General features: G+C 42.8%; 1 protein-coding gene across 1 annotated transcript in view; it reads right to left on the bottom strand.

Moving 5' to 3' along the window:
* LOC105923242 overlaps window positions 1–12,419 on the bottom strand; it is a 39,245-nt gene extending 26,826 nt beyond the window's left edge. Inside the window, exons 1-7 of the mRNA XM_036135514.1 lie at window positions 12,265–12,419; window positions 10,841–11,102; window positions 10,717–10,739; window positions 10,056–10,362; window positions 9,661–9,698; window positions 7,394–7,679; window positions 6,525–6,568 (exon numbers count right to left, since the gene is read on the bottom strand). Of these exons, the coding sequence (XP_035991407.1) occupies window positions 6,525–6,568; window positions 7,394–7,679; window positions 9,661–9,698; window positions 10,056–10,362; window positions 10,717–10,739; window positions 10,841–11,102; window positions 12,265–12,342 (1,038 nt within the window). The 5' untranslated portion in view covers window positions 12,343–12,419. The remainder of the gene's footprint in view (window positions 1–6,524; window positions 6,569–7,393; window positions 7,680–9,660; window positions 9,699–10,055; window positions 10,363–10,716; window positions 10,740–10,840; window positions 11,103–12,264) is intronic.
* Window positions 12,420–25,001: the final 12,582 nt, after the last annotated feature.

Below are 25,001 nucleotides of genomic sequence, written 5' to 3'. Positions count from 1 at the left end.
ACTTCCTTCTCGGGCCGCTGGGAACATCAAGCCGGCTACAAAGACCCAACACCTGGTTCCTCTCCGCTCTGGGATCTTAGGATACAACCAGAAGGAAGAGATCTAGATCCTAACCTAACAAGAAGCTACTCCATTGTCTTTTAACCCTAAGGTGGACTTTTTAACAGAATCAAAACCTTAGAAATGTCAGATTCATGAATCTATCAAACAAAAGAGATAAAATGAGAAAAATCTGAATTAAAAAAGAGCTTAAAGAAAAAGCTGTTTCCTCTCCCAGGGTGACAGTAATGATTAGTAAAAGATGAAAATCAATAAAATGCTAATAATATTTATGTCAGGGTTTGTGGAGTTTCAACCCAAATTGAGCCGCACATAGAGTTTCGTTTTAAAAAGTTCATTGAAGGTTGTTCTCTCTCTACTGTGCTGCCAGGTTAACTGGCAGCACAGTAGAGAGAGAACATGCAGGCGGGCAGGCGGGCGTCAACGAGGGGAACTCTGGCAGGCAGACGTGAGAAGCACAAGGCAGGACGAGGTTTGGATGAAGACAATCCGGCGGGGAAGAGCAGACTGAGGAGGTTTACGTAGAGGTGTTGGCAGGTGTACTGAGTCTGGGATAATTAGGAACGGCAGGTGGAACTAATGAGGAGGTGGAGTGAGAGCTGAGCTGCTTGAGAGGTGGAAAGAGCTGGTAAGTTCATGGGGAGACAGGCAGGCTAAAACTGCACCATGACAATTTACATCATTATCTATAAGATGTTCTGTCTGGTGAAGATATCATTTTTTGTTTAAGGACCAGAGGAATAAAAATAGTATATATTTAAAAGTGTACAGCTATTCATCATAATTAAACAAACATAAAGCTCTGAGTAAAATACAGAATACAGTTTCTACTTTTATCGGTCAGGTGAGAGAACCAGTTGTTGCTTCTATTGGGAAGGGTTACGGCGTACTTTCTAAACTATTAAATAAAGCTAATTATTCTAAAGACAGGTGGATTATTCACCAGCAGAAATCTTATCAAACTGCTGCAAATCTTCTCTGGAAACAGCAACATCAGCTTATACCGACTGTCAAGCAGGATAGTGGAGGAATGGTGATGTGGGGTTGTTGTTCACAGCAATAAGCACCTAGCAGGGATTGAGTTGACAAAGAAATCCTCTGGATATCTTGCCTGAATTTTCCCATTGTGGGACAATAAAGGTATTTCTTATCTGAATAAAACAGCTGGTCCAAACGGTGAAGCAGTTGATTCACGTCTGTCTAAGTTCCAAGGTTTTGATCAGGAGAACCGAATGAATGAGATGCAGATTTAAGAACCCTCCTCAATAGGGTGGCTGGAGCCAAATTCATCAGCTTCTCACTTTAAACAGCGTTCAATCAGGCTGAGGTCTGGACTTTGACTGGGCCACTGCAACATCTTGATTCTGGTCCTTTTCAGATATTCTGCTGTAGATCTGTTGCTCTGTTTGGGATAATTGTTCTGGTGATGAACTAAATTGGACGGAGATTCAGCTGTTGGACAGATGACTTCACCTTTGACTCTAGAGAATTAGAGAAGACAAGGCTCCCATCCCCCCTCCCTGGGCTGCCACCTTACCGTGGTGGAGGGGTTTGAGTGTCCCAATGATCCTAGGAGCTATGCTGTCAGGGGCTTTAAGCCCCTGGTAGGGTCACCCAAGGCAGACAGGTCCTAGGTGAGGGACCAGACAAAGCGCAGCCCAAAATGCCCTAATGATGAGTAAGACTATTGGACCTCGTGTTCCCTCGCCCGGACGCGGGTCACCGGGGCCCCACTCTGGAGCCAGGCCTGAAGGTGGGGCACGTTGGCGAGCATCTGGTGGCCGGGCTTTTGCCCATGGAGCCCGGCCGGGCTCAGCCCGAAGAGGTGACATGGGTCCCCCTTCCGATGGGCTCACCACCTGTTGGAGGGGCCAAAGGGGTCGGGTGCATTGTGTAACGGGTAGCAGTAGAGGGCGGGGACCTTGGCGTTCCGATCCTCGGCTGCAGAAGCTGGCTCTTGGGACGTGGAATGTCACCTCTCTGGTGGGGAAGGAGCCTGAGCTTGTGCGCGAGGTCGAGAGGTTCCGACTAGAGATAGTCGGACTCACCTCGACGCACCGCTCTGGCTCCGGAACCAGTCTCCTTGAGAGGGGCTGGACATTCTTCCACTCTGGAGTTGCCCATGGTGAGAGGCGCCGAGCTGGGGTTGGCATACTTGTTGCCCCCCATCTCGGTGCCTGCACGTTGGGGTTTTCCCCGGTGAACGAGAGGGTGGCCTCCCTCCGCATTTGTGTGGGGGGACGGGTTCTGACTGTTGTTTGCGCTTATGCGCCAAACAGCAGTTCAGATCACCCACCCTTTTTGGAGTCCTTGGAAGGGGTACTGGAGAGTGCCCCTCCTGGGGACTCCCTCGTTTTGCTGGGGGACTTCAACGCTCACGTGGGCAATGACAGTGGGACCTGGAGGGGCGTGGTTGGGAGGAATGGCCCACCTGATCTGAACTCGAGTGGTGTTTTGTTGTTGGACTTCTGTGCTCGTCATGGATTGTCCATCACAAACACCATGTTCAAGCATAAGGGTGTCCATATGTGCTCTTGGCACCAGGACACCCTAGGTCGCAGTTCAATGATCGACTTTGTTGTCATTTCATCTGATCTGCGGCCGTATGTCTTGGACACTCGGGTGAAGAGAGGGGCGGAGCTCTCTCACCGACCACTACCTGGTGGTGAGTTGGCTCCGATGGCGGGGGAGGAAGCCGGTCCGACCGGGCAGGCCCAAACACACTGTGAGGGTTTGCTGGGAACGTCTGGCAGAGTCCCTTGTGAGGCGGAGCTTTAACTCCCACCTCCGGTAGAACTTTAAACACATCCCGAGGGAGGCGGGGGACATTGAGTCTGAATGGACCATGTTCCACGCCTCTATTGTTGAGGCGGCTAGTCGGAGCTGTGGCCGCAAGGTTGTCGGTGCATGTCGCGGCGGCAACCCTCGAACCCGCTGGTGGACACCAGCTGTGAGGGAAGCCGTCAAGCTGAAGAAGGAGTCCTACCGGGCTTTTTTGGCCTGTGGGACTCCGGAAGCAGCTGATGTGTACCGGCAGTCGAAGCGGCAGGCGGCTCGGCTGGTCGCCGAGGCAAAAACTCGGGCGTGGGAAGAGTTCGGAGAGGCCATGGAGAAAGACTTCCGTACGGCTTCGAAGCGATTCTGGTCCACTATCCGGCGTCTCAGGAGGGGGAAGCGGTGCAGTACCAACACTGTTTACAGTGGAGGTGGTGTGCTGCTGACCTCGACTCGGGACGTCGTGCGTCGGTGGGCGGAATACTTCGAAGACCTCCTTAATCCCACCAACACGTCTTCCATTGAGGAAGCAGAGCCTGAGGACTCTGGGTCGGGTTCTCCCATCTCTGGGGCTGAGGTTGTCGAGGTTGTTAAAAAGCTCCTCGGTGGCAAGGCCCCGGGGGTGGATGAAATTCGCCCTGAGTACCTTAAGGCTCTAGATGTTGTGGGGCTGTGTTGGTTAACGCGGCTCTGCAACATTGCGTGGACATCGGGGGCAGTTCCCCTGGATTGGCAGACTGGGGTGGTGGTCCCCCTATTTAAAAAGGGGGACCGGAGGGTGTGTTCCAACTACAGAGGAATCACACTCTTAAGCCTCCCTGGTAAGGTCTATTCAGGGGTTCTGGAAAGGAGGGTCCGTCGGATAGTCGAATCTCGGATTCAGGAAGAGCAGTGTGGTTTTCGTCCTGGCCGTGGAACACTGGACCAGCTCTATACCCTCAGCAGGATTCTGGAGGGGGCATGGGAGTTTGCCCAACCAGTCTACATGTGCTTTGTGGATCTGGAGAAGGCATTCGACCGTGTCCCCGGGGGATCCTGTGGGGGGTACTCCGGGAGTATGGAGTACCGGACCCTTTAATAAGGGCTGTCAGGTCTCTGTACGACCGGTGTCAGAGTCTGGTCCGCATTGCCGGCAGTAAGTCGGACTCGTTTCCGGTGAGAGTTGGACTCTGCCAAGGTTGCCCTTTGTCACCGATTCTGTTCATAACTTTTATGGACAGAATTTCCAGGCGCAGCCAAGGTGTTGAGGGGATCCGTTTTGGTGGCCTTAGGATTGCGTCTCTGCTATTCGCGGATGACGTGGTCCTATTGGCTTCATCAGGGCGTGATCTACAGCTCTCACTGGAGCGGTTCGCAGCCGAGTGCGAAGCGGCCGGGATGAAAATCAGTGCCTCCAAATCCGAGACCATGGTCTTGAACCGGAAAAGGGTAGAGTGCCTTCTCCGGGTTGGGGAGGATGTGCTGCCCCTAGTGGAGGAGTTCAAGTATCTTGGGGTCTTGTTCAGGAATGAGGGGAGGATGGAGCGGGAGATCGACAGGCGGATTGGTGCAGCGTCTGCTGTGAAGCGGGCGCTGTACCGATCCGTTGTGGTGAAGAGAGAGCTGAGCTAAAAGGTGAAGCTCTCGATTTACTGGTCGATCTACGTTCCTACCCTCATCTATGGTCACGAGCTTTGGGTCGTGACCGAAAGAACGAGATCCCGGATACAAGCGGCTGAAATGGGTTTTCTCCGTAGTGTGTCTGGGCTCTCCCTTAGAGATAGGGTGAGGAGCTCAGTCATCCGGGGAGGACTCAGAGTAGAGCCGCTGCTCCTCCACGTCGAGAGGAGCCAGTTGAGGTGGCTCGGGCATCTGGTCAGGATGCCTCCTGGACGCCTCCCTGGTGAGGTGTTCCGGGCACGTCCCACCGGGAGGAGGCCCAGGGGAAGACCCAGGACACGCTGGAGGGACTATGTCTCCCTGCTGGGAACGCCTTGGGATTCCTCCTGAGGAGCTGGCCCAAGTGGCTGAGGAGAGGGACGTCTGGGCCTCCCTGCTAAAGCTGCTACCCCCGCCACCCGACCCCGGATAAGAGGAAGAAGACGGACGGACGGACGGACGGACGGAAGGCTCCCATCCATTTAAGCATCTCCTGCTCCTTCTCACCCGTCCCTCAGAGGGACGAATCCTCCTTTTTCCAGTTGAGAACCATCACATTAAAGGCTGATTCTCCTCCCAGCTGTGGACCGTTCCAGTGGTCATGACTTCAGAACCACATGATCCCAAGGTTTCCACACCATAAAACCTCTTCTCTATGTTCAGGTCTTAAGATCCTGTTCCCAAGCACCCTAAATATAATGTGTGATGAGCTGTCCTGCTATAGTCCAACAGGAACTTGCTTTGGGTTTACAAGGACCGCATAACTTTTAAAAGTACGAGAGCTAACCTTTTCTCCTGCAACATCCCAAAATAAAACCTTGGCACAGGTCTTATCAACTAAACTCTCTTGAAGTCCTCATCAATTCTGTAAAAGAAAAGATCTGGTCCACAACCAGAACTAAAGCCACACTGCTCCTCCAGGACTAATAATTTAATGGTTGAAGTCTCATTTAGACAGAATTCTGCCAATGTGGCTGAAAATTTAGATCTCTTAATAGCTTTAGGATGCTCTAGGATCCCTTATCTCAAGGGTTTGGTTCTCCTATCCTGGTCTGTATGGTCTGTAGTGTTGCCATTTTTAATTACAGCAGCCAAAAGGGGACAAACCTGTTAGCCTATGACTTTTCCCTATCTGTCTTCTATATGAAGACATGTCAGTGAAAGAGCATAAAAATAGCAAAGATGGCCGTAGATCATTCTATTTGCCCTTTTTCTGTTGAAATGGAAACCCATCCATATTCTTAAAAGATGTAATAACCAGGAGAAAACTAGAGTCTACATCGGCGCAGCTATTATTACCAGGTGAAGATAACTCATGAGGGAGCGGGGATTCAAAACGGATGTAGAGGTTGCAGCTTTCTGCTGGGCAGGTATGTCAATTAAATATAACTGTTAATTTGTGTCTTTATCTTAAAAATAGGGCAGTGTGTTCCAGCAGCTACTCTGTCCTCCTAGCAGAGATGGCTGGTTTGTTTGTCTGCCTCTCAGGGAGTATGTACTTATGCAGAAGGCCGGAGGGTTATTTGAGCTGGTTCATGGAGTCTGTAGAGCTAATTTTAGAGCGCAAATCTGTAGCTTCTCATTCAGAAACAAGACCAAAAAAACATAACTCAACGAATTTACAACTGACTTTAGAAAAAAATAAGACCAAAGTCATTGATAATAAACGGACTTGGCAACTGTGCTAAAAACCATTTCACACGATGACTGTAGCAATTAGCTATTAGCAGTAGCTAATACATGGAGGACATGTTTACATTGTCAAATTTGTGACACTCCACGGATTCTGTAGTAGTTATTACGCTGTTAACAACAAGATAGTTTGTAATTCATTTAGCGCACCACTAATTTAAAGGGTGTAAAACTTACTCCCTGGGGCCTTAAACAGCTTACATGATATTTTTGCCAGCTTGATGAATGCAGCTTTAATTTGTAATCATGGAGTAAAATGAACACAATGTGTGTAATGTAGCATTTTTTCATGCTGAGCACATTTTAGACCTGTAAGCATTTGATGAAAGCTGCTGTGTTTGATGTCACAGATTACTCACTTTGTTGATCAGTCCAGGCCAAAGTTTTTCCAAAGAAAGTTTCTCTGAGGGGAAAAAGATTTGATGATAACTTCGTCAATATGAATGTCTGAACAATATAGTTTCTACAGAAGACTAACCACAGGGACACTAAAGCTTCCAGCTAAAACAAAGGAAGCAGCATTGGAGGTTGAAGCTGCTCCTCTTGGACCATTGAGGCTAGTTGGTGAGAAGGCGTGTCAACAGGGTGTTAAATAACCAATTACCTGCTGTTTTTACTTTTTAAGGGACCTGTTTTCTTTTAAATGTAAAGTTGAGGCGATGCTTGGAGCCCATTTAGTCAGAAACCCTGATGTTCAGATATGTGTGCTAATCCCACTCTGACAGTAATGCATCTGTTCTCAGATCCCACTGATCTACTTCTGCTAGTAAAGCAGAAGTAGATCAGTCTGTCAGCAGACCTTAAACACCGACTGATTATAGCCAGTTGGTTCTGTGTTGTCCAGACTGGAAAACATCTGATTTGGTCCATTTTTGGCCATAATGAATTTTATTCATAAATCTCATCTAGGTTTGTTCTAATCAGTGTTTCCAGTAAACATGAAGGAAAAAAGGCTGGATATGAATACTGTGGAAGAGAGAAAGAGGCGAATATGATGGAAAACAAAGCAGATTGCTTCTGACTATTTCCCTCCTGTGTCTTTTTAAGGAAGTAAAATGAAGAAGGAACCACCTGAAAGTCTGCAGAACTTCATTAACCCAGTTAGTGGAGAACAGGAGCTCCTGCTTCACCCAGAACAGATTATTCCTGCAGGTTTAAGCCCACGCTGGCATGGACGAGACGTTGGAAATCAGTGCTCTGAATTACTGAGGAGTGTAGTTCAGCTTACCTTCAGCTCCATCGCTCTTCTCTGGCAGATACTCCAACAGATCGGTCTGGTTCATGTCTGTTAGAACCTGACTGGTCACCTCCAAACACCGCTGACCATATGTGGCCAACATCAGATTCACCGTTGATCTACAGTCGGCCTCTTGCAGATCACTCCATGGGATCTCTGGTAATTTCTTCTGGAAGGACGTGAACTTCAAGAAGATCTTGAACTTTTCAAGAACTACAGGATTCAAAATAATCAGTGTTTCCAAAAGCAGCTCCTTCACAGCTGCCATCGTTGCTGCCTGAAATAATAAGACGCCTGTTTAAGGAGAATTCATCCAGAATTACAGCTTAACATGTAATTGTTATGAGTACCTTTAAAAAGTGTTTGTGGGGGAGGGGATCTTTAGATGATAATTACTTTAATGGATTATTCCACTGATCAAAACCGGAAACAGACTCCATTTTACAAACTATAGGCCAGTTTCTTTACTCCCTCAATTTTCCAAAATAATTGAAAAACTATTTACCACTAAACTAGATATCTTTATGGAAAAACATAACATATACACTGACAATCAATATGGTTTCAGGTCAAACAGATCAACATCCCAGGCACTACTACAACTCATGGAGGAAATTACAGATTGCTTTGACAATAAAAAAGTGGCAGTTGGGGTTTTTATTGATTTAAAAAAGGCTTTTGATACCATTGACCACAACATATTGCTGACTAAACTAGAAAGGTATGGGATAAGGGGAGTTGGGTTAGATTGGATAAGAAGTTACTTAGGAAATAGACAGCAATTTGTTCAAATAGGGGAACATAAATCAGAGCTCTTGGAAATTACATGTGGAGTACCACAGGGTTCAGTGCTGGGCCCCAAATTATTTATCATTTATATAAATGACATCTGTAAAGTTTCAAGGGCACTGTCATTGATTTTATTTGCAGATGACACAAATGTATTTTGTTCGGGCGAAAGTTTACCGCAGATCTTGGAGCTAATTACAACAGAAATGAATAAATTTAAAATTTGGTTTGACAAAAATAAATTATCTCTTAATTTGGACAAAACAAAGTTTATTATATTTGGAAGAAAGAATTCTGAGATTAATGGAAACATTTTAATTGATAAAGAAATCAAAAAAGTGAATGAAATAAAGTTTCTTGGTGTGATTTTAGACCACAAGATCTGCTGGAAACCACATGTAAGCTATGTGAAAAATAAGCTTGCCAAATGCTGTGCTATTCTTAGTAAGGCGAGTTATATATTGAACCCAAAATCTCTAAAAATGCTTTATTTTTCATTGTTCTTGCCATATTTGATTTACTGTGTTGAAGTTTGGGGCAACATCTATAAGAGCACATTACAATCCATATGTACACTACAAAAAAGAGCAATAAGAATAATATGTAAAGTAGGATTTAGAGAGCACACCAATCGATTATTTTTAAAGCTATATACATTAAAATTCACAGACCTGGTAAAATTTAAGACAGCGCAAGTAATGTATAAAGTAAAAAACAAACTTGTGGCTAAAAATATAAATGAATTGTTTCAAGAACGAGATGAAAAATATAACTTTAGAGGAGATGCAGTATTCAGAACGAAGATGGTACGAACAACGATGAAAAGAATGACTATATCAAGTAGTGGAGTGAAGTTATGGAATAGTTTAAAGCCGTGTTTAAAGCAGAGTGTGAACATAAATGTGTTTAAGAGAAGGTACAAAAAATTACTTTTGGATAAATATGTAGACGAGGAAAGATAAAAAAACAGGTTTATGGAAGAGTGAATGTAATTAGTTAAATGAGCAACTTAGGTCACTTGAATCATTAGGGATGGGAAACTTAAAAGTTTATACTTCGTCCCATTCCTTTTCGAACAATTTATTATGGTTTATGTATTCATTGTGTTGTGTTGTATTTACACATCTTATATTGTTTTGTTGTTCGAATAAACTGAACTGAACTGAACTGAACTGATTTTTAGCTCAAATGTTAACTAAAAATCAGTTATCTGCATATTTACAATCTGCTAATTTAATTACATTAATTACTTAGCACTAATGTATGGAAACCGCATTAGTTAATGCTGCTCCAGGGTTCTACGAATGGCTGGAACATGGAGGGGGTGCTTACTTTTCCCATGACTCAACAAACTGAGTCCAGATCATATTAAGTTTTTCTCAGATGTTTCACAGTCCTAAGTCTGACCCATGAAATGGAGAATAGAAACAAGCATTCTGAAGTCAAGGGGACTCAGAGACTTTACTCACTTTGTGGAGCAGCGCTGGTAGATGATCATCAGGGTTTTCTGAGTGGAAGAAAATTAAAGCAGCTTAAAGAACCACAATATAAAGAGATCCACATTAAAATACGCATCAACCTGAGCTAGCAAACAGAACCTGTGAGACTTTAATTGCTTATATTATTTCCAGTTGATTTATTTATTAAATTGGTTTTGACCCAGGCCGATTATTTCTTCTGTAACAGCTAGAATCTGTTTTAACATGTTTTAGTTCTGTATCTTTCTTTAAATCGAGACATTGTTAAAAATTTGACCTTGTCTCAATGACATTTACCTAAATAAATAAGGTGAAATTTGGGGGAAAAAAAATTACTCACTAAAAGGAGATCTCATGATGTATAGGTTTTGTTCATATTCTCTTACTTTTGTTTCTTGACCTGTGATCCCAAAGCCTTTGGACCAGATGTGTTTCGTTAATGTCTGTTAAAATCCTTTCAGTAACGTCCACAGACAGTTTTCCCTCACGCTGCAACAATGAGACTGCTAAGATCTCCAGCTCAGTCTTCACAGCAGACAGTGGAAAGGGTTCTCCTTTCAGATCTGTGATACAGCTAAGACTTAAGGAACGTTCTCGGTCCAGGTACCGCTTCCAGAATTGACTTAAACTGTCTTCGCTCAGAGCGGACAGCGTCTCCAGCAGCAGCTCCAACACAGACTCCATCTCTCCCACCTGGTCAATTCACAGAAGAGTTAATTAAACAGAAGCAAATCTTTTAGAAATATAAATCAGCCATCAAACTATCAACTGCAGAACATAAATACTGTTTAACATATCAAATGAGTCAACCTTAAATATCTGTGCATGTGTGAATTTGTGTATTTAACAAAACGTCTATTTTAGTTTTCTGAACAGAGGTATTTTTGTTTTTACATCTTCCAGTGTTATAATATACTATATAGCCACAAGTATCATCATACATCAGTTTATCTTATAGTTTGTATTCCATATTTTTTGGGGGGACTATTTTTTATCCTTCTTTTACAGCTCAAATGTGTCATTGCTGGCTAAATTAGCATCACTTACTTTCTGCTCTAAAGATGGATTCTCTGAGAAAAAAACAAAAGAAAAAACATTTTAGATACATTTAAAATGTCTGAATCACCAGATAAATGGGTGATTTTCCCACATTTCTTTCATGCTGTCTCACCTCTGACTCCGGCTAATCTCTTCACCAGATCAAGATGCCCCATCCTTCGTAATATCTTCTTGGTCTCCTCCACATATGCTCCCCTGTACATCTTCATCATCAGCTCCACCACATCCTCTGTGTTTGCTGCTTCCAGCTCGATCTTTGAGATGGGAAGGAAAGATGGTTCTGCTGGAATGAACGACTTGAAGTAACTAAAGTTTTCTGGACTCAGCTGATCCAGTGTTTCAACAAGAAGCTCTTTGGTCGTCATCATTTCTGCCTGGAAAAATAAAATAGAAGATGGTGTTCTTACTCAGGACAGGAAGCTGTAATATCACCTGCCTCAGGTGTAAGACCAAAGTTTGTTAGGAGTTTCTCTCGTTAACAAAATGTCTTTGTAGAACGATGGACTTCACATAATCCTGCAGGCTCCAGAGCACACGAGTGTTTTACTTTGTCACATGGAGCCAGACTGGCTCTGGTAGCTCTTTTCGTCTAAAAAGCTGCATTTTGCATTTATTCTGGTTATCTTTATCTTAAATGTTACTGGTACCACAAAATAGAAAAGAATCCTTCCCCTTTAGATGTTCAACCTTCATTAGGTGCCTTCAAGCTTATCTTCAGTCCTTCAGGCTGCTCAAAGTGATCAGACCTGCTGCTGGGGGGCTTTGCTGTCTCTGTGCTCCACTCTGAACATGAACATATGAAGCTCAGAAAGAAGATTATCTGTGTTACAGTTAAAGTGTTCATGTTTCAGTGACCACAGCTGGAAACATGATTAAAAATAAAGGTTTCTTTATAGACAGTCTCCCAGGACATGGACCTGAGGGTCTCATGGAAAAAGATCTGGAAGGGCTTCACTAAGAAGAAAAGACTGACTGAAAAAACCTAAAAGCTCCAGAGATTATGGCAGAACATTCCTTGGACTGACACAAAACTGGAGCTTCATGGGCCATTTATTCACAGAAAAGAACTTTGTACCAACTGTTGAATCTGGAGCAACTTTTGTTCAGGAACTTGTTTGCTCCATAGGAAACATGGAATTTTTAATGGGTTGGTAGAGACCACCAAGGCATCATGTCCTGAAACATGCTGGCTGGTTACAGAAAGCTCAGCCTCGTTGACCGGGTATGGGTTCTCCAGCAGGATAATGACCCAAAACATTCAGCTAAAAGCTCTTAGCTATATTCCAACAAACAAAATAGGGAACATTTGAGTATTTATAAAAGGTCCCTCAGTCAGGTCTTAAACTTACTGAACATTTCTAAAAGGTTCTGGAGGAATGATCCAAACATCCTGTTGGGATCAACATTAAAATCAAATGACCAGCGCGTACACGGACCCAAACCCTTACAGGTTCTAAATGTTAGTATAAAATATTTAAGTGCAAATAACTAGAAACAGATGAAGGGAAACTCTCAGAGTTTAAGGCGACGTTTTACCTTCGATTCGCTGGTTTTCACCGAGGATTCTCCAACATTACTGCCTTGATCTCCTCCAGATGTTTCAGGAGGATCCATCTTCAAGTGTTACAAGTTCACCTCTACTGAGACTAAAACGTTTTACGAAACTGTTACGGAGAAGCAAAGGAAGTCGCTGTTTGTCAAAGAACCAGGAAATGACCATGTATGGTGTGCATGCAGGGTTGCCAGATCCGACAGTTTCCAGCCCAAACACAACGTAAAACCCGCCCACCTAAAAAAAAAACAAATCTCAACCTGACTTGAAGTTGTGTTAAAAATGTAGAACTATTACACATAATAAAGAACATCATTAGCACACAGCTGCACTAAAGCATTGCTCATACAGTCTCCCCACAAAAAGTGCAATCAGGCAACCAAATAACCTCCAAAGATCCCTTTCTCAAACATGTCATCATAGCAAAAATAAAAGTTATCAGCAGCCTACCAACACGAGTTGTAAATGTAATGTAATATAAAATGTATTGTCAAAAAGGAAAGTTTTAAGCCTAGTCTTAAAAATAGACGGACAGACAACCCAGCCTTTATTTTGTTAAGCTCTGACTTGATGTGGAGAGGCAGCATCTGATTCACTCTGAAGCTCCTTGGCAGGAATGTTTAGGCTAAGATAGGAACTCTGAGAGACTCTGCGGGTCTTTGTTAATACGGGCCCAGATGGTTATACAACTTTCTGTGCTCATTTCCTGCTCTGTCCAGGTGGGGGATCAACCAATCAGCTCTCTCTGTTTCCACCATCTTCTGGCCGTAGACACATGTACGTATATAATGTATATGGCTGTAGACGCTCTGAGGTTCGCTAATACTCCTCCTAATTAATTACATTTTTCCACTTTGGGAGCTGTGCATGCTGGGATTGACCCATCTGGAGGGTATATGCCATAATAAGTTGCCATAAGAATTAGCAACTTATTATTAGTTTTGATTTACAATACTATTTTTTAATGTCTCCTAAAGTGTACAATTTATCAAAAATCACTTAACAAAATGTTCCGTTGCTTTATGAAAATTTATTAGTTTTTATTTTAGTCGTGGTAATTTTTCCTCCATAAGGAAATTTATTTCCTGAGCCTAAATGAAGTTTGACAACCCTGTGATGCTTTTTAGTTATATTTGGTATGTTTTTATGTCTTCTTGTCAAATGGTTTCATAGCTCCCCAACATCTGCAGCAGATGTTTAGGTAACGTTAGGTAAAAGCAGGCCTTTTATCTATCAGTCCCGCCTCCCTGCAGAGCGACTCCTCGGGCTCTTCCTCTTCCTCACTGCAGCTGTGAGCTTCGGGTTTCTTCTCCAGCTGTCAGCAGCTGCAGCTTACAGAGAAATGGCTCAGAGGAGCATCAAGATGCTTTTACTTGATTCTCTGGAGGACCTGTCCGAGAAGAACTTTCAGAAGTTCTGCTTTGCGCTGGTGGACCGCCGGGGAGAGCCGCGGGTGTCCCGCTGCAGGGTGGAGGGGAAGAGCCGCCTGGACGTGGTGGATGTGCTGACCTCCACCTTCACAGAGAATGGGTCTGTGACGGTCGCTGTGGAGCTCCTGAAGGACATCAACTGCAACCTGGAGGCGGAGACACTCGGTGAGAAGAAATACTAAATTTAACTATTTGAAGCTGGTTTGCAATTTACTTTTGGTTTCACTTTAAATCTACGGGGCCCCTGCTGGGTCTCAATTCAGGTACTGAATCATTATGAGTTTAGTAATGACAGAGAGAAAGTTCACCCGGTTTTAATTCAAGAGTTTTTCTAATCAGGGCATCTCAAGGTAGAAAAACATCAGCAACACATGAGAGGAGCAGCTGTTGCTGCTCATTAACCCAGGAAGGGTTAAAGGTATATAGCCACGTTATATGCTTAAAAAAAGACGAAAAAAACATTTAATCATGATAAAATAAGGTTATCTACACCAAGCTTCCATTTTGATAATGTTTTCATGGTCCTTTTTGTGGATAAATATAACCCAGCGCTGGGCGCCATGACCACATATAAACCACTGAGCTATTGCTCAGTGATATAAACAGATGTGGCGCCATCTAGCGACAATATCGCAGCACTACCATAATGCAGGTTTGCGTAATTAATAAATCATTTGTAAATAATGTCGGACCGAGCCTGACCCTCTGCAATGCCAAAGAGGCAGCTCGGTGTGATTGAAGACCAAACATTATTAATTAAATAAACAGATCTACATCAACTTTAAGAGCCTCATATCAGAACATTTACTCATGTCAGTCAACTCTGCGTCACATCTGAGCCTCGGCAGGTTTAGCTTCAGTGACACTGAACGTTCAGACTGGATTCACAGAGACATTCCAGGCTTTTCCCTCTTGGAATCATGGATTTTTGCACTTTTTTTTCTCTGGATCTTGGACCATTCATTGTTCTTTATTGTTTCACTGGAAGATGCTAATAGCCGTTAGCTGCTTCCTTGTTTAAACCCCTGCTGCGGATGTGCAGTACGTTCTTCCTCCGTTTATTTGAAATAAACACAAAAGGCTTTATTTACTAACCAACTGAGCAAAAATAAAGCTTAAAACACCAAAATAACAACTAATATGCCAGCAGGATGTGATAATATTTAATAAAATATGAGAGTTTTATGTATATATATATATATATATATATATATATATATATATATATATATATATATATATATATATATATATATATAAATAAAACGTCAAATAACATGGCTATGCACCTTTAATGGTCATCTCCAGATCATCTAAAGTCCATCATCCTGCAGAGAGGAAGATTATTACCAAGAGGAGAACATCTCAGACAGCTGACCACCTTTCCCAGCAGATTCAGCCCGAGGTCAGAGCAAGAAGCTCAGAGAAACCCAAGAGCTCCATCTCAGACTCTACAGGCCTCCATTAGAAAGTTTAAAGGTCACGACTAGTCAAGTTGGCAAAGACTTAATTCACTTGGTTTTTGGGAGCAACAGAAGCAGAAAGCCTAAAAACAACAAGCAACAGGATTATGTTGTTCTGGACAGATGAGATCATCTTAGAGACATCTGTTTCTGTCTGATGAAAGTAGCGATGCTTTGGGCTCCCTAGAGAAAAATTATATCATCATTAGCACCCAGCGCCCGTCTGAGGAGATGCCCCGGCTCTTAACGAGGCTACAGAAAGACAATGAACATAGCTGCGTTTTCAGGCTCGAGGAACAAATTTTGAAACTTTAAATTTCAATGATTTGTGGCAACAGATTTTTACATGAACGTTTCTGTTCTGTTTTACAGCCCAGAGTTTATCTGGAAGATGACAGATGGTGAGTAACCATGAAATCTGCTTTGATCAGAAGGTAACGTCAACATTTAAAGTGCAAAGAGTTTCTAGAGAAATTTGGTCTTTGTTTTGTCTTTGTTTCAGGACCCTCAATAAAAGTAGAAACAGAAGACAGAGAAATGGCCTCAGAGAGCCCTTTAAGAATGGGGGAAAAAAAAACATCTATTTTTGTCTTAGAGTGTAATCAATAAAAATGTTTTTTTACCATATTGTTCTTATCCTACTGACTGTTGCAGATAAATAAATTTTCTTATCTGTAACAACGTCTTTCTGCAGCCGTTGTTCTTGTTCCTGGTGCTGGAAACGTTAATCTGTTTAAATGTAAAACATTATTAACTATTATAAATACATGAAATACAACAACTTATTTAAGACTAAAAATATGATGCTCTGATGTTAGCATTTTAACCTGCTGTTTTATTCACCTGAATATTTCCTGTTGTGGCCTGAAAACATCTCACACATTAAATTCATCGTTAAAGGATCACGGCTTTAAACGCGGCTGCTGTGTTCTCAGGCCAGGCTATAAATGTTTCCCTCTGAGTAAATTATGGATAAAGAAGCAGAATTGCTTTTGATTTCTGAAGAAAAGCAGCTCCATCACGTGATAAAATGTTTCTGTTTTGTTTCTTGTTGGAAATACGCGACACCAGAACACATCCAGTCTGTAATTAAACTACGATCAAAGGAATTTGGTTGGATCAGGACCCAGCAGCAGAAACACCAGTTCATAGATGAAGCTCTAAGATCACATCTAAAGTTTGACACTCTTAAAATAAAAATGCATCATGTTATTAAACATTACATCCATTTTCTTCAAATCTTCCAACTAGTGCTAGTCCGTTGTTAGCCCCCTGATCAGTGGAACAGTCTGTATCTAATGATCTATAGTGTTAAAATCAGCTGTGAGGTCTAACAGTACAAGAAGAGCACCAAAGTTTAACAGGAAAATATTATTAAAGACCCCTAACAGGGGTGAGTCTTGAACTCAGACTGAAAAGCTCACTGAAACCCACATTTTGAAGGATATAAACAATTTTTTTCCTGGAATTTGGACAAAACAGTGAGACAGGTCTAAACTCCAATAAACAGAGGGATCCAGTCCTCTGTTCAGCAGGGGTTGAACAACCGCATGTTTAAAAGATTTAGGCATCACACTGGATGGACCCGAGTTACAAAAAAAAAAAAAACTAATTGAAAACTCAGGACAACATCCAAAGGATGCAGATGGCTTCATCCTGTAAATCAGCCCCTTTTAAGTGGGAAGAGAAATGGGCTTAATTTGGTCCAGCACAGCTAGGCAGCAACGTAAATTAGATGGATTATGAAAAGCTGGAGAACATAGAGCCCCAGTGTTGATTAAATTATACAAAAAGCATGTGGGCTGTTTTATAGTATTAATAATAACAACAATTACTGTCATTATTATCCTTTTATTATTTAGAGTTTTATAAACGCTGGAAATAGGCACCAGCAACTCCCGCGACCCCATGAGGGATTAAGCGGTTTGGAAAATGGATGGATGGATGGATGGAGTTTTATATATATGTTTTTTTTATGAGTAATAATGTGTTTCTGTTGCAGGGGTTGTCGTTTGTGGTCCTGGGAACTTTGTTAGATCTATTTCTATTTATTACTTCACTAATAATGCACGCAAACATAAAGTTACTTCCTGTTTCTCCTCTTAAACACATCATTCCTGCAGTGAGGTGACTTGGATATAATCTCAACAACAGAAGGAATAGTTCATGCTGTTTGACGTCATCAGAGACAACAACCCATCCCATTCAGTCTTTGTTTCTTTATATTTTCCCTCCAAAGCAGCAAAACCCTTTAAAGTGTTCTGAATCAGAAGTTTTCTTAAGGTCTTTCAGAATTTATCTTCGAACTTTAGCTGCTTTCTACTGCTTGCTTTTACAGTCAGATGTGTTCAGCATTCCTGATCCAGCCCACTTTGCTACAATAGAGTCAAAATGCAGAACAAGGTGTACCAAGCTGCTGATCACATGACCTCTGATCGGAAGCCCCACCTTCATGCTTCCAACCACAGATTTACACACTGTTGACACCACCTCCTTCATGCAGGAGCCAGCAGTGGAAGTGATGTTACACAACCGCCATGCCGCTCTGCAGGTGGAGCAACGTGGTGATTTGTGACACGCCAGAGTGGAAGTTCAGACTCAGCAGATCTATCTGCAGATGTGGGAAGTGCAGCTGGGTTTGTAACAAAACTGAAGGAGGAGCTTCCACGGGGCCTTCAGGAAGTTCGGCCTGCTGCTAAAATGAACATTTTGTTCTACAAGAGTGTCATGGTTGAGTTTTGGTTTGGCTTTGTTTTTCTGTTACTTTCATTTTTTCATCTCTTTTGGGTTAGGTTTGACTTTATTTATTGTTAGTTTTCAATCATCAGTTATTTTCTGTCAATTTTCACTTCACCTCCTCAGCAGTCAGTCACACCTGATAATCATTTACCAGTTAATTAGTCAGACCCTGGTTCCACCTGTGAAGTGTTCTTTAAACCTCCCTCTGCCTTCAGTTCAGCACTGGGCCGTCATCATTCCACATCTCTCCATGCCAGTCCCTGTTTTTGCCTTGGAAGATTTGTTTGTCCTGTTTAAGGTTAGTCCTGCCAGTTTTCTATAGTCTCTTACTTTGCTGTTTGTCCCTGGAGAAGTTCTGCTCTGTGTCCTGGTGTCTCCAGAGAACTGCTAACTGGACTAGCCGCCCTGGAAAGGCTCAGCTCTGTGCCCTGGTGTCTCTCAAGTTCTGCTAACCTGACTAGCCTGGTGTCTGCAAGCGAGCTGCTAACCTGCTGTGGCTACGGGGCTGCTAGCCGAGCAGAACTGAGCATTCCCGGCTGCCTGGAAAGTCGTGACTCTCTTTCACGCCGGGCCGTCAGCTCCTGCCATCACATACATCCCTGACCTTCTGCAGTCCTGAACCTCCGGTCTTCATTACTCACCACCCAGCATTCTTCCCTCAATAAAGACTCAAACTTTTAGTCCCGTGTGCGCGTCCTGAGTTCATTGGTAAACAAAACCCTGACAATATGCTTATAAAAAAAAAAAACATTTGATCATGATAAAATAAGGTTATCTACACCAAGCCTCCATCTTGATAATGTTTTCATGGTCCTTTATGTAGATAAATATAACCCAGCGCTGGGCCCCATTACCACATATAAACAGATGTGGGTTTGCAATACCGGTTTGCTTAATCAATAAATTAATTGTAAATAATGGCGGACCAAGCCTGACCCTCCACTATACCTCGCAGTAAAGCAGCAGCTCGGTGTGATGAAGACCAACGTTATTAATTAAATAAAACGATCTACAGCAACTTTAAGAGCTTCATATCAGAACATTTACTCACGTCAGTCAACTCTGCGTCACATCTGAGCCTCGGCAGGTTTAGCTTCTACATCAGTGAATACCAACGTTCAGACTGGATTCCCAGAGACGTTCCAGGCTTTTCCCTCCTGGAATCATGGATTTTTGCACTGGATCTTGGACCATTTATTGTTCTTCATCGTTTTGCTGGGAGATGCTAATAGCCGTTAGCTGCTTCCTTGTTTTAACCCCTGCTACGCATGTGCAGTACGTTCTTCCTCTGTTATTAGAAATAACACAAAAGGCTTTATTTACTAACCAACTGAGCAAAAATAAAGCTTAAAACACCAAAATAACAACTAATATGCCAGCAGGACGTCATAATCTTTCTTAAAAAAAATATGCAACCAGAGTGAGTTACTAACATACAAATAAATAAAATGTCAAATAACATGGCTATGCACCTTTAATGGTCATCTCCAGACCATCGAAAGTCTATCATCCTGCAGAGAGGAAGATTATTACCAAGAGGAGAACATCTCAGACAGCTGACCACCTTTCCCAGCAGATTCAGTGTTCTCAGTCCAAGCTATAAATGTTTCCCTCTGAGCAAATTACAGATAAAGAAGCAGAATTGCTCTTGATTTCCGGAGAAACGCAGCTCCATCATGTTATAAAACGTTTCTGTTTCTCCTGGTTGGTAATACGTGACAGCAGAACACATCTAGTCTGTAATTAAACTACGTTCAAAGGAATTTGGTTGGATCAGGTCCCAGCAGCAGAAACGCCAGTTCATAGTTTAAGAGCACATCTAATGTTTCAAACTCTTGAAATAAAAATGCATCATGTTACAAAACATCCCATCCATTTTCTTCATAATTTCCAACTAATGCAGCCAGAGCTTGCTGTCATTTTCTTAAAACGGACACATCGTGCAAAATCCACTTTTTTAGCCCATAAGTCCACGTTGTTGTAGCTCTCCAGGAGCTACATATCTTTATATTCTCTTTGAGTCAGATTTTTCAAGCTGTTCAGTTTTCTCTGTTCTGTATTACCTTTTTTTTTTTGAACAATTCCATTACAGTATTTCCTGTGGAGCTGCTAAACAAGGCTGTGGACTTCGAGTATACCAGTTTCTTGAATCCACAATCTTTATTTCTCGCTGTGATTTTTTCTAGTCCAAGCCGAAAGATGCTGCAAATGGAGAAGTCAAAATGTTTGCTTTGTCATGAACTGATTGATTAATGGCTGGTGACAGAGGAGGAGTACACAACAAAAAGTCTCAAAAAGTCCAAAACTAAAACTTAACCAACCCAAACTATGACATGCTTGTTGGGTTCATTAACCCAGCAACCTAATTAAGGGCTTTCCTGGTCCCGTTCTCTTCCAGCGTTAAGCACACTAAGAACATGTGCTGTAAAACTGCTATCTGTAGATCAAATGACCTCTGAGTCCTCCATGTTTTTAGCTTTTCAGGATTGGAACTGTAGAACCATGAAGGTGTGGTGCAGCAGCTGCCCTGCAGGATCTTTACAAGCGTAATGTTCTCCTGCTTTACAGGTTGAACGAGTTGTGTCAGTCGGCTGCTTTTACCGTACAAGTTCAGACAAAAAAGTAGCTCTGAGACGGGTCTAAACTCCGATAAAGAGAGTGATCCAGTCCCCCTTTGTTCAGCAGGGGTTGAACAACCACATGTTTAAAAGATTTAGGCATCACACTGAATGGACCCGAGTTACAAAATACCTCACTGAAAACTCTCAGGACAACATCCAAAGGATGCAGATGGCTTCATCCTGTAAATCAGCCCCTTTTAAGTGGGAAGAGAAATGGGCTTAATTTGGTCCAGCACAGCTAGGAAGGGACGTACTTAGATGGATTATGAAAAACTGGAGAACATAGAGCCCCAGTGTTGATTAAATTATACACAAAGGCATGTGGGCTGTTTTATGGTATTAATAACAACAACAACAATTACTGTCATTATTATCCTTTTATTATTTAGGGTTTTATATATATGTTTTTTATGAGTAATGATGTGTTTCTGCTGCACTGGTTCTCGTTTGTGGTCCTGGGAACTTTATTAGATCTGTTTCTATTTATTACTTCACTAATAATGCACGCAAACATAAAGTTACTTCCTGTTTCTCTTCTTAAACACATCATACCTGCAGTGAGGTAACTTGGATATAATCTCAACAACAGAAGGAATAGTTCATGCTGTTTGATGCCATTATAAGTCCATTTCTCTTCCCACTTAAAAGGGGCTGATTTACAGGATGAAGCCATCTGCACCCTTTGGATGTTGTCTTGAAAGTTTTCAATTAGGTTTTTTTGTAACTCTGGTCCATTCAGTGACGTGGTGTTCACAGACCAGGTGAGGTTGTCCGTGATGTGCACCCCCAGAAACTTGGTGCTGCTGACCACCTCCACAGCTGAGCTGTTGATGAGCAGTGGAGCGTGGTGAGGCCGGTTCTTCCTGAAGTCGAAGACGATCTCCTTCGTCTTCTCCACGTTCAGGATCAGGCTGTTGTCTCTGCACCAGCCCACCAGCTGCTCCACCTCCTCTCTGTAGTCCTGGTTGTTGTCGTCTCTGATCAGGTCCACCACCGTTGTGGTCGTCTGCAAACTTCATGATGTGATTGGTGGTGAACCTGAGGACGCAGTCATGAGACATCAGGGTGAACAGCAGGGGGCTCAGACGCAGCCCGTGCTGAGGGTGATGACATCATGCCTTTTCTCGACTATTTGGTGGACATGGAAGGAGATGGAAACCTCAACATTGAAGTATATAGGAAACCACTCACACAGGACCATATCTTCTTTTTGACTCACACCACCCACTGGAGCACAAACTTTCTGTCATCAGAACCTTACAACACCGGGCTGAGCATGTTCCGACTAAAACAGAAAGGAAGCACAAGGAGCAGAAACACATCAGAGATGCCCTCCAACCTGTGGGTACCCTAACTGGGCTTTTGTCAAATCAGCAAGAAAATCTAAAAGACCCGCTGCAGAACATAATGGTGAGAAGAATAAAAGCGCAGAAACATTGTCCATCCCATATGTTGCTGGAGTCTCTGAAAAACTCAAGAGGATTTTCTCCAAACATAAAATCCCAGTACATTTCAAACCCAACAGGACCCTCAGACAGAGGCTGGTGCATCCCAAGGACAAAACCCCAAACCTAAGATGAGTGGAGTGGTGTCTGCAGTTCAGTTCAGTGAGGAATGTTCTGATCTTTATATTGGAGAAACCAAACAACCTCTCCACAGACGCATGGCTCAACACAGGAGAGCTACCTCCTCAGGACAAGACTCTGCTGTCCACCTGCACCTTCAGGACAAAGGACACTCTGTGAGGACCAGAATGTCCACATTTAGGACAAAGAAGGCAGATGATTTGAAAGAGGTGTGAAGGAAGCCATCTATGTTAAGAGAGAAAAACCAACCTTAAACAGAGGAGGCCTTAGGTTCCAACTCTCAAAACTTACAAACACAGTTCCGGTCAACCATCACCTTAACTCTCACCTCATCCAGGTGATCAAACCATTGTTCCTGCAAGCCAAGCCAATAACGACCCTAACGACTCCGCGTTACAGAGGAGTGGCCAGTTTCGGTTCAATCTGCTGGCTTAATGTCTTAACGACCGCCCATTACTAAGGGGTGGACCTGTTTCTGTTGAATTACATGTTAATAGGCCTTTGTTGGGCAGTAGTATAAAACTTGATACTCCCATTAGTCCAGACCTTTTGAATTGAGAAACCTTCCTGGATAGGAAGCAAAACGTCTTCAAACTACGGATAACAAGTCCTGTTATTTTGTTTTTTCCTTTTTTTTTTGGAATGACCATGACCTGGATCACTGAGTACCTTCACCAGCGATATAAAATGTCATCTGTGATGAGTTGGATCAGTCTTAAATTATTGGGGTTTATTTAGTCTTTGTATGATTGGCTATAGCTATCAAAATAATGGTAGCCTGCTTTATATCAATTAATTCTGAATAAGCTTTTGCAATCTATAGCTGCAATAAATAAAACATTTAGTCATCATACATTCCAAATTGCATTTAAAAAAACTTTTAGTTATGAACAATAAAAATATCGTGGTTTTATCAGGGCTCTGTGATTCTTAATAGAAATTTAAATGTACGCACAGAGGTTTGGTCTCAAGAGGGCGGAAGGGCAACTGGGAGGATCCACCGTGAGATACGGAGGACGAAAGTTGTTTGAGGAAAATTTACTTTCTTTCGTCTGGCTTGGCGTGCGTTTTTCGTCCAGCTTTTCATTTAAATAAGAAATGGCTCCAAACCCCAAAAAGGTTTTACGGGACATTCTGGAGGACCTGAAGGATGCCGACTTCCAGAAGTTCCGGGTCGAACTCCTGGAGCGAAAGGATGGTGTGAAAACGAGCCAGGTGGAGGGGAAAGGCTTTCTGGACGTTGCAGATGTCATGGTGTCAGTTTACACCGAGAAGAAGGTTCTGCTGGTGGCCGATGAGATCCTCAGAGAGATCCGCTGCGTGGATGCGGCGGAGGAACTGGGTAAGAATCTCCGCAACATCTGGATCCATTATGTCCTCCAGGTTCTGATCCTGGCCGAGGTCTCAGAACAATTCAGGTCATTTCATGTTTATCTTCAGGTTCTGACATTGTTTTTTTTTTTTTTCCTTTTTCCGCAATCTCAATAATTTCACAGAAGTTGAAGCAGCGCGCTTAGTTTTTTTACTTCACTTTCAGCGCCCGTTGATCCAGATGTCCAGACACTTTCCTCCGACTCAGTAACCGGATCCACAGTAAATACAGGAAAACGCATGAAATAAAAGCTTAAAATTAGGACTTTAGGGCTGAATGTCAGTGTCTCCCTCTTCTCTCTTGGGAAAACTGGACAATCTGAACAGTTTAGTTAGTGACTAATCCGGAAGTGCCGCTGATTGGGGACAGCGCAACTCGACAGCTTCATCTATCAGTCTGAGCTACCCGTCCAGAACCACCTCTGCGAAGTTTGACAGGGACGCTTCATGTATATGTGACCACAATTTCTTGACGTTAAATCCTCTTTGTACCAGGTCAAGGAGGTTGCAAGGAATAACAGAGGCACGATTTCCAAATTAAATATATAATTCATTACATATACAGATATCAAGGAACAGAAACCAATGTGTTTTATTGTACAACAAAAAACTAGTTTAAAAGTGAGCACCTATGATGGTCTGAACTCCTGCTAGCTGTGAGTTCAGACCAGCTTGAATACACTTAGTGTTCCCCAACAAAAACACACTCCTCCAAAACCCTAGTGGATATAATACAAAAAGAAAACAAACTCTTCCTCCAAGCTGAGTCCCCTTAACCCAATCTGAATAAAACTCAGCTCAGGATCCAGGGACAGCATAGGTCCTCAGGTGGGTTCCAACCAGCAGCCGAAGAATACAAATTCTCCCCTGCTTTTACTAACACTAAAAGAGGAAGAAAAAAAAACAAAACAAACTGGAACCGTCGTGGAACAATACTTAAGATGGAACCAAACAACAAAAGAAACAGTAGCAAAACAGAACTAAAACCCCAACTGAAACAGTAACAGGTCAGCCTCTAGTGTGAAAAAAAAAAAACAGTCCACGGTTCTTTGTGCAGGCCTACAAATGGGTTGCCTAAAATAATCAGAAAGAGGGATTTAACCAAAATCATCCTGCAGCACTCTCACATTCAATGGTAGCCATACCTTTACAGGAATCCTCCGCCTCAAATGTGCTTTCCTTACCCATTTGCCCCCTTTTAACTGGAAAGGCTGATTGCCTCTCGTTAACCCCCAGCTGCGCGCGATCCCAGCGTCCTCCATATATGGCAGGAGGGACGGTGCGCAGCACTATGCTTCTGGGACAGAATGCCCCGGCTACATATAAATGGCGCCCTGAGAGCCAATCACCTGCTTCCCCACACCAAACTGAACCACTGGATCCCCCAAGGCCGGGATAAGATACTAAAGTATCAGTTTATCTAACAATTACGATCCAGGTCTATAGATTCTTAAAATATTTATATTTAAGAGCTTATAATTGGGATTGTTGTGGATATTAATAATTATCAA

This window comes from Fundulus heteroclitus, chromosome 3, assembly GCF_011125445.2.
Source record: "Fundulus heteroclitus isolate FHET01 chromosome 3, MU-UCD_Fhet_4.1, whole genome shotgun sequence".
NCBI lineage: Eukaryota > Metazoa > Chordata > Actinopteri > Cyprinodontiformes > Fundulidae > Fundulus > Fundulus heteroclitus.
Note: the sequence above shows the minus strand (reverse complement) of the source record. Positions and strands in the feature narration are given on the sequence as shown.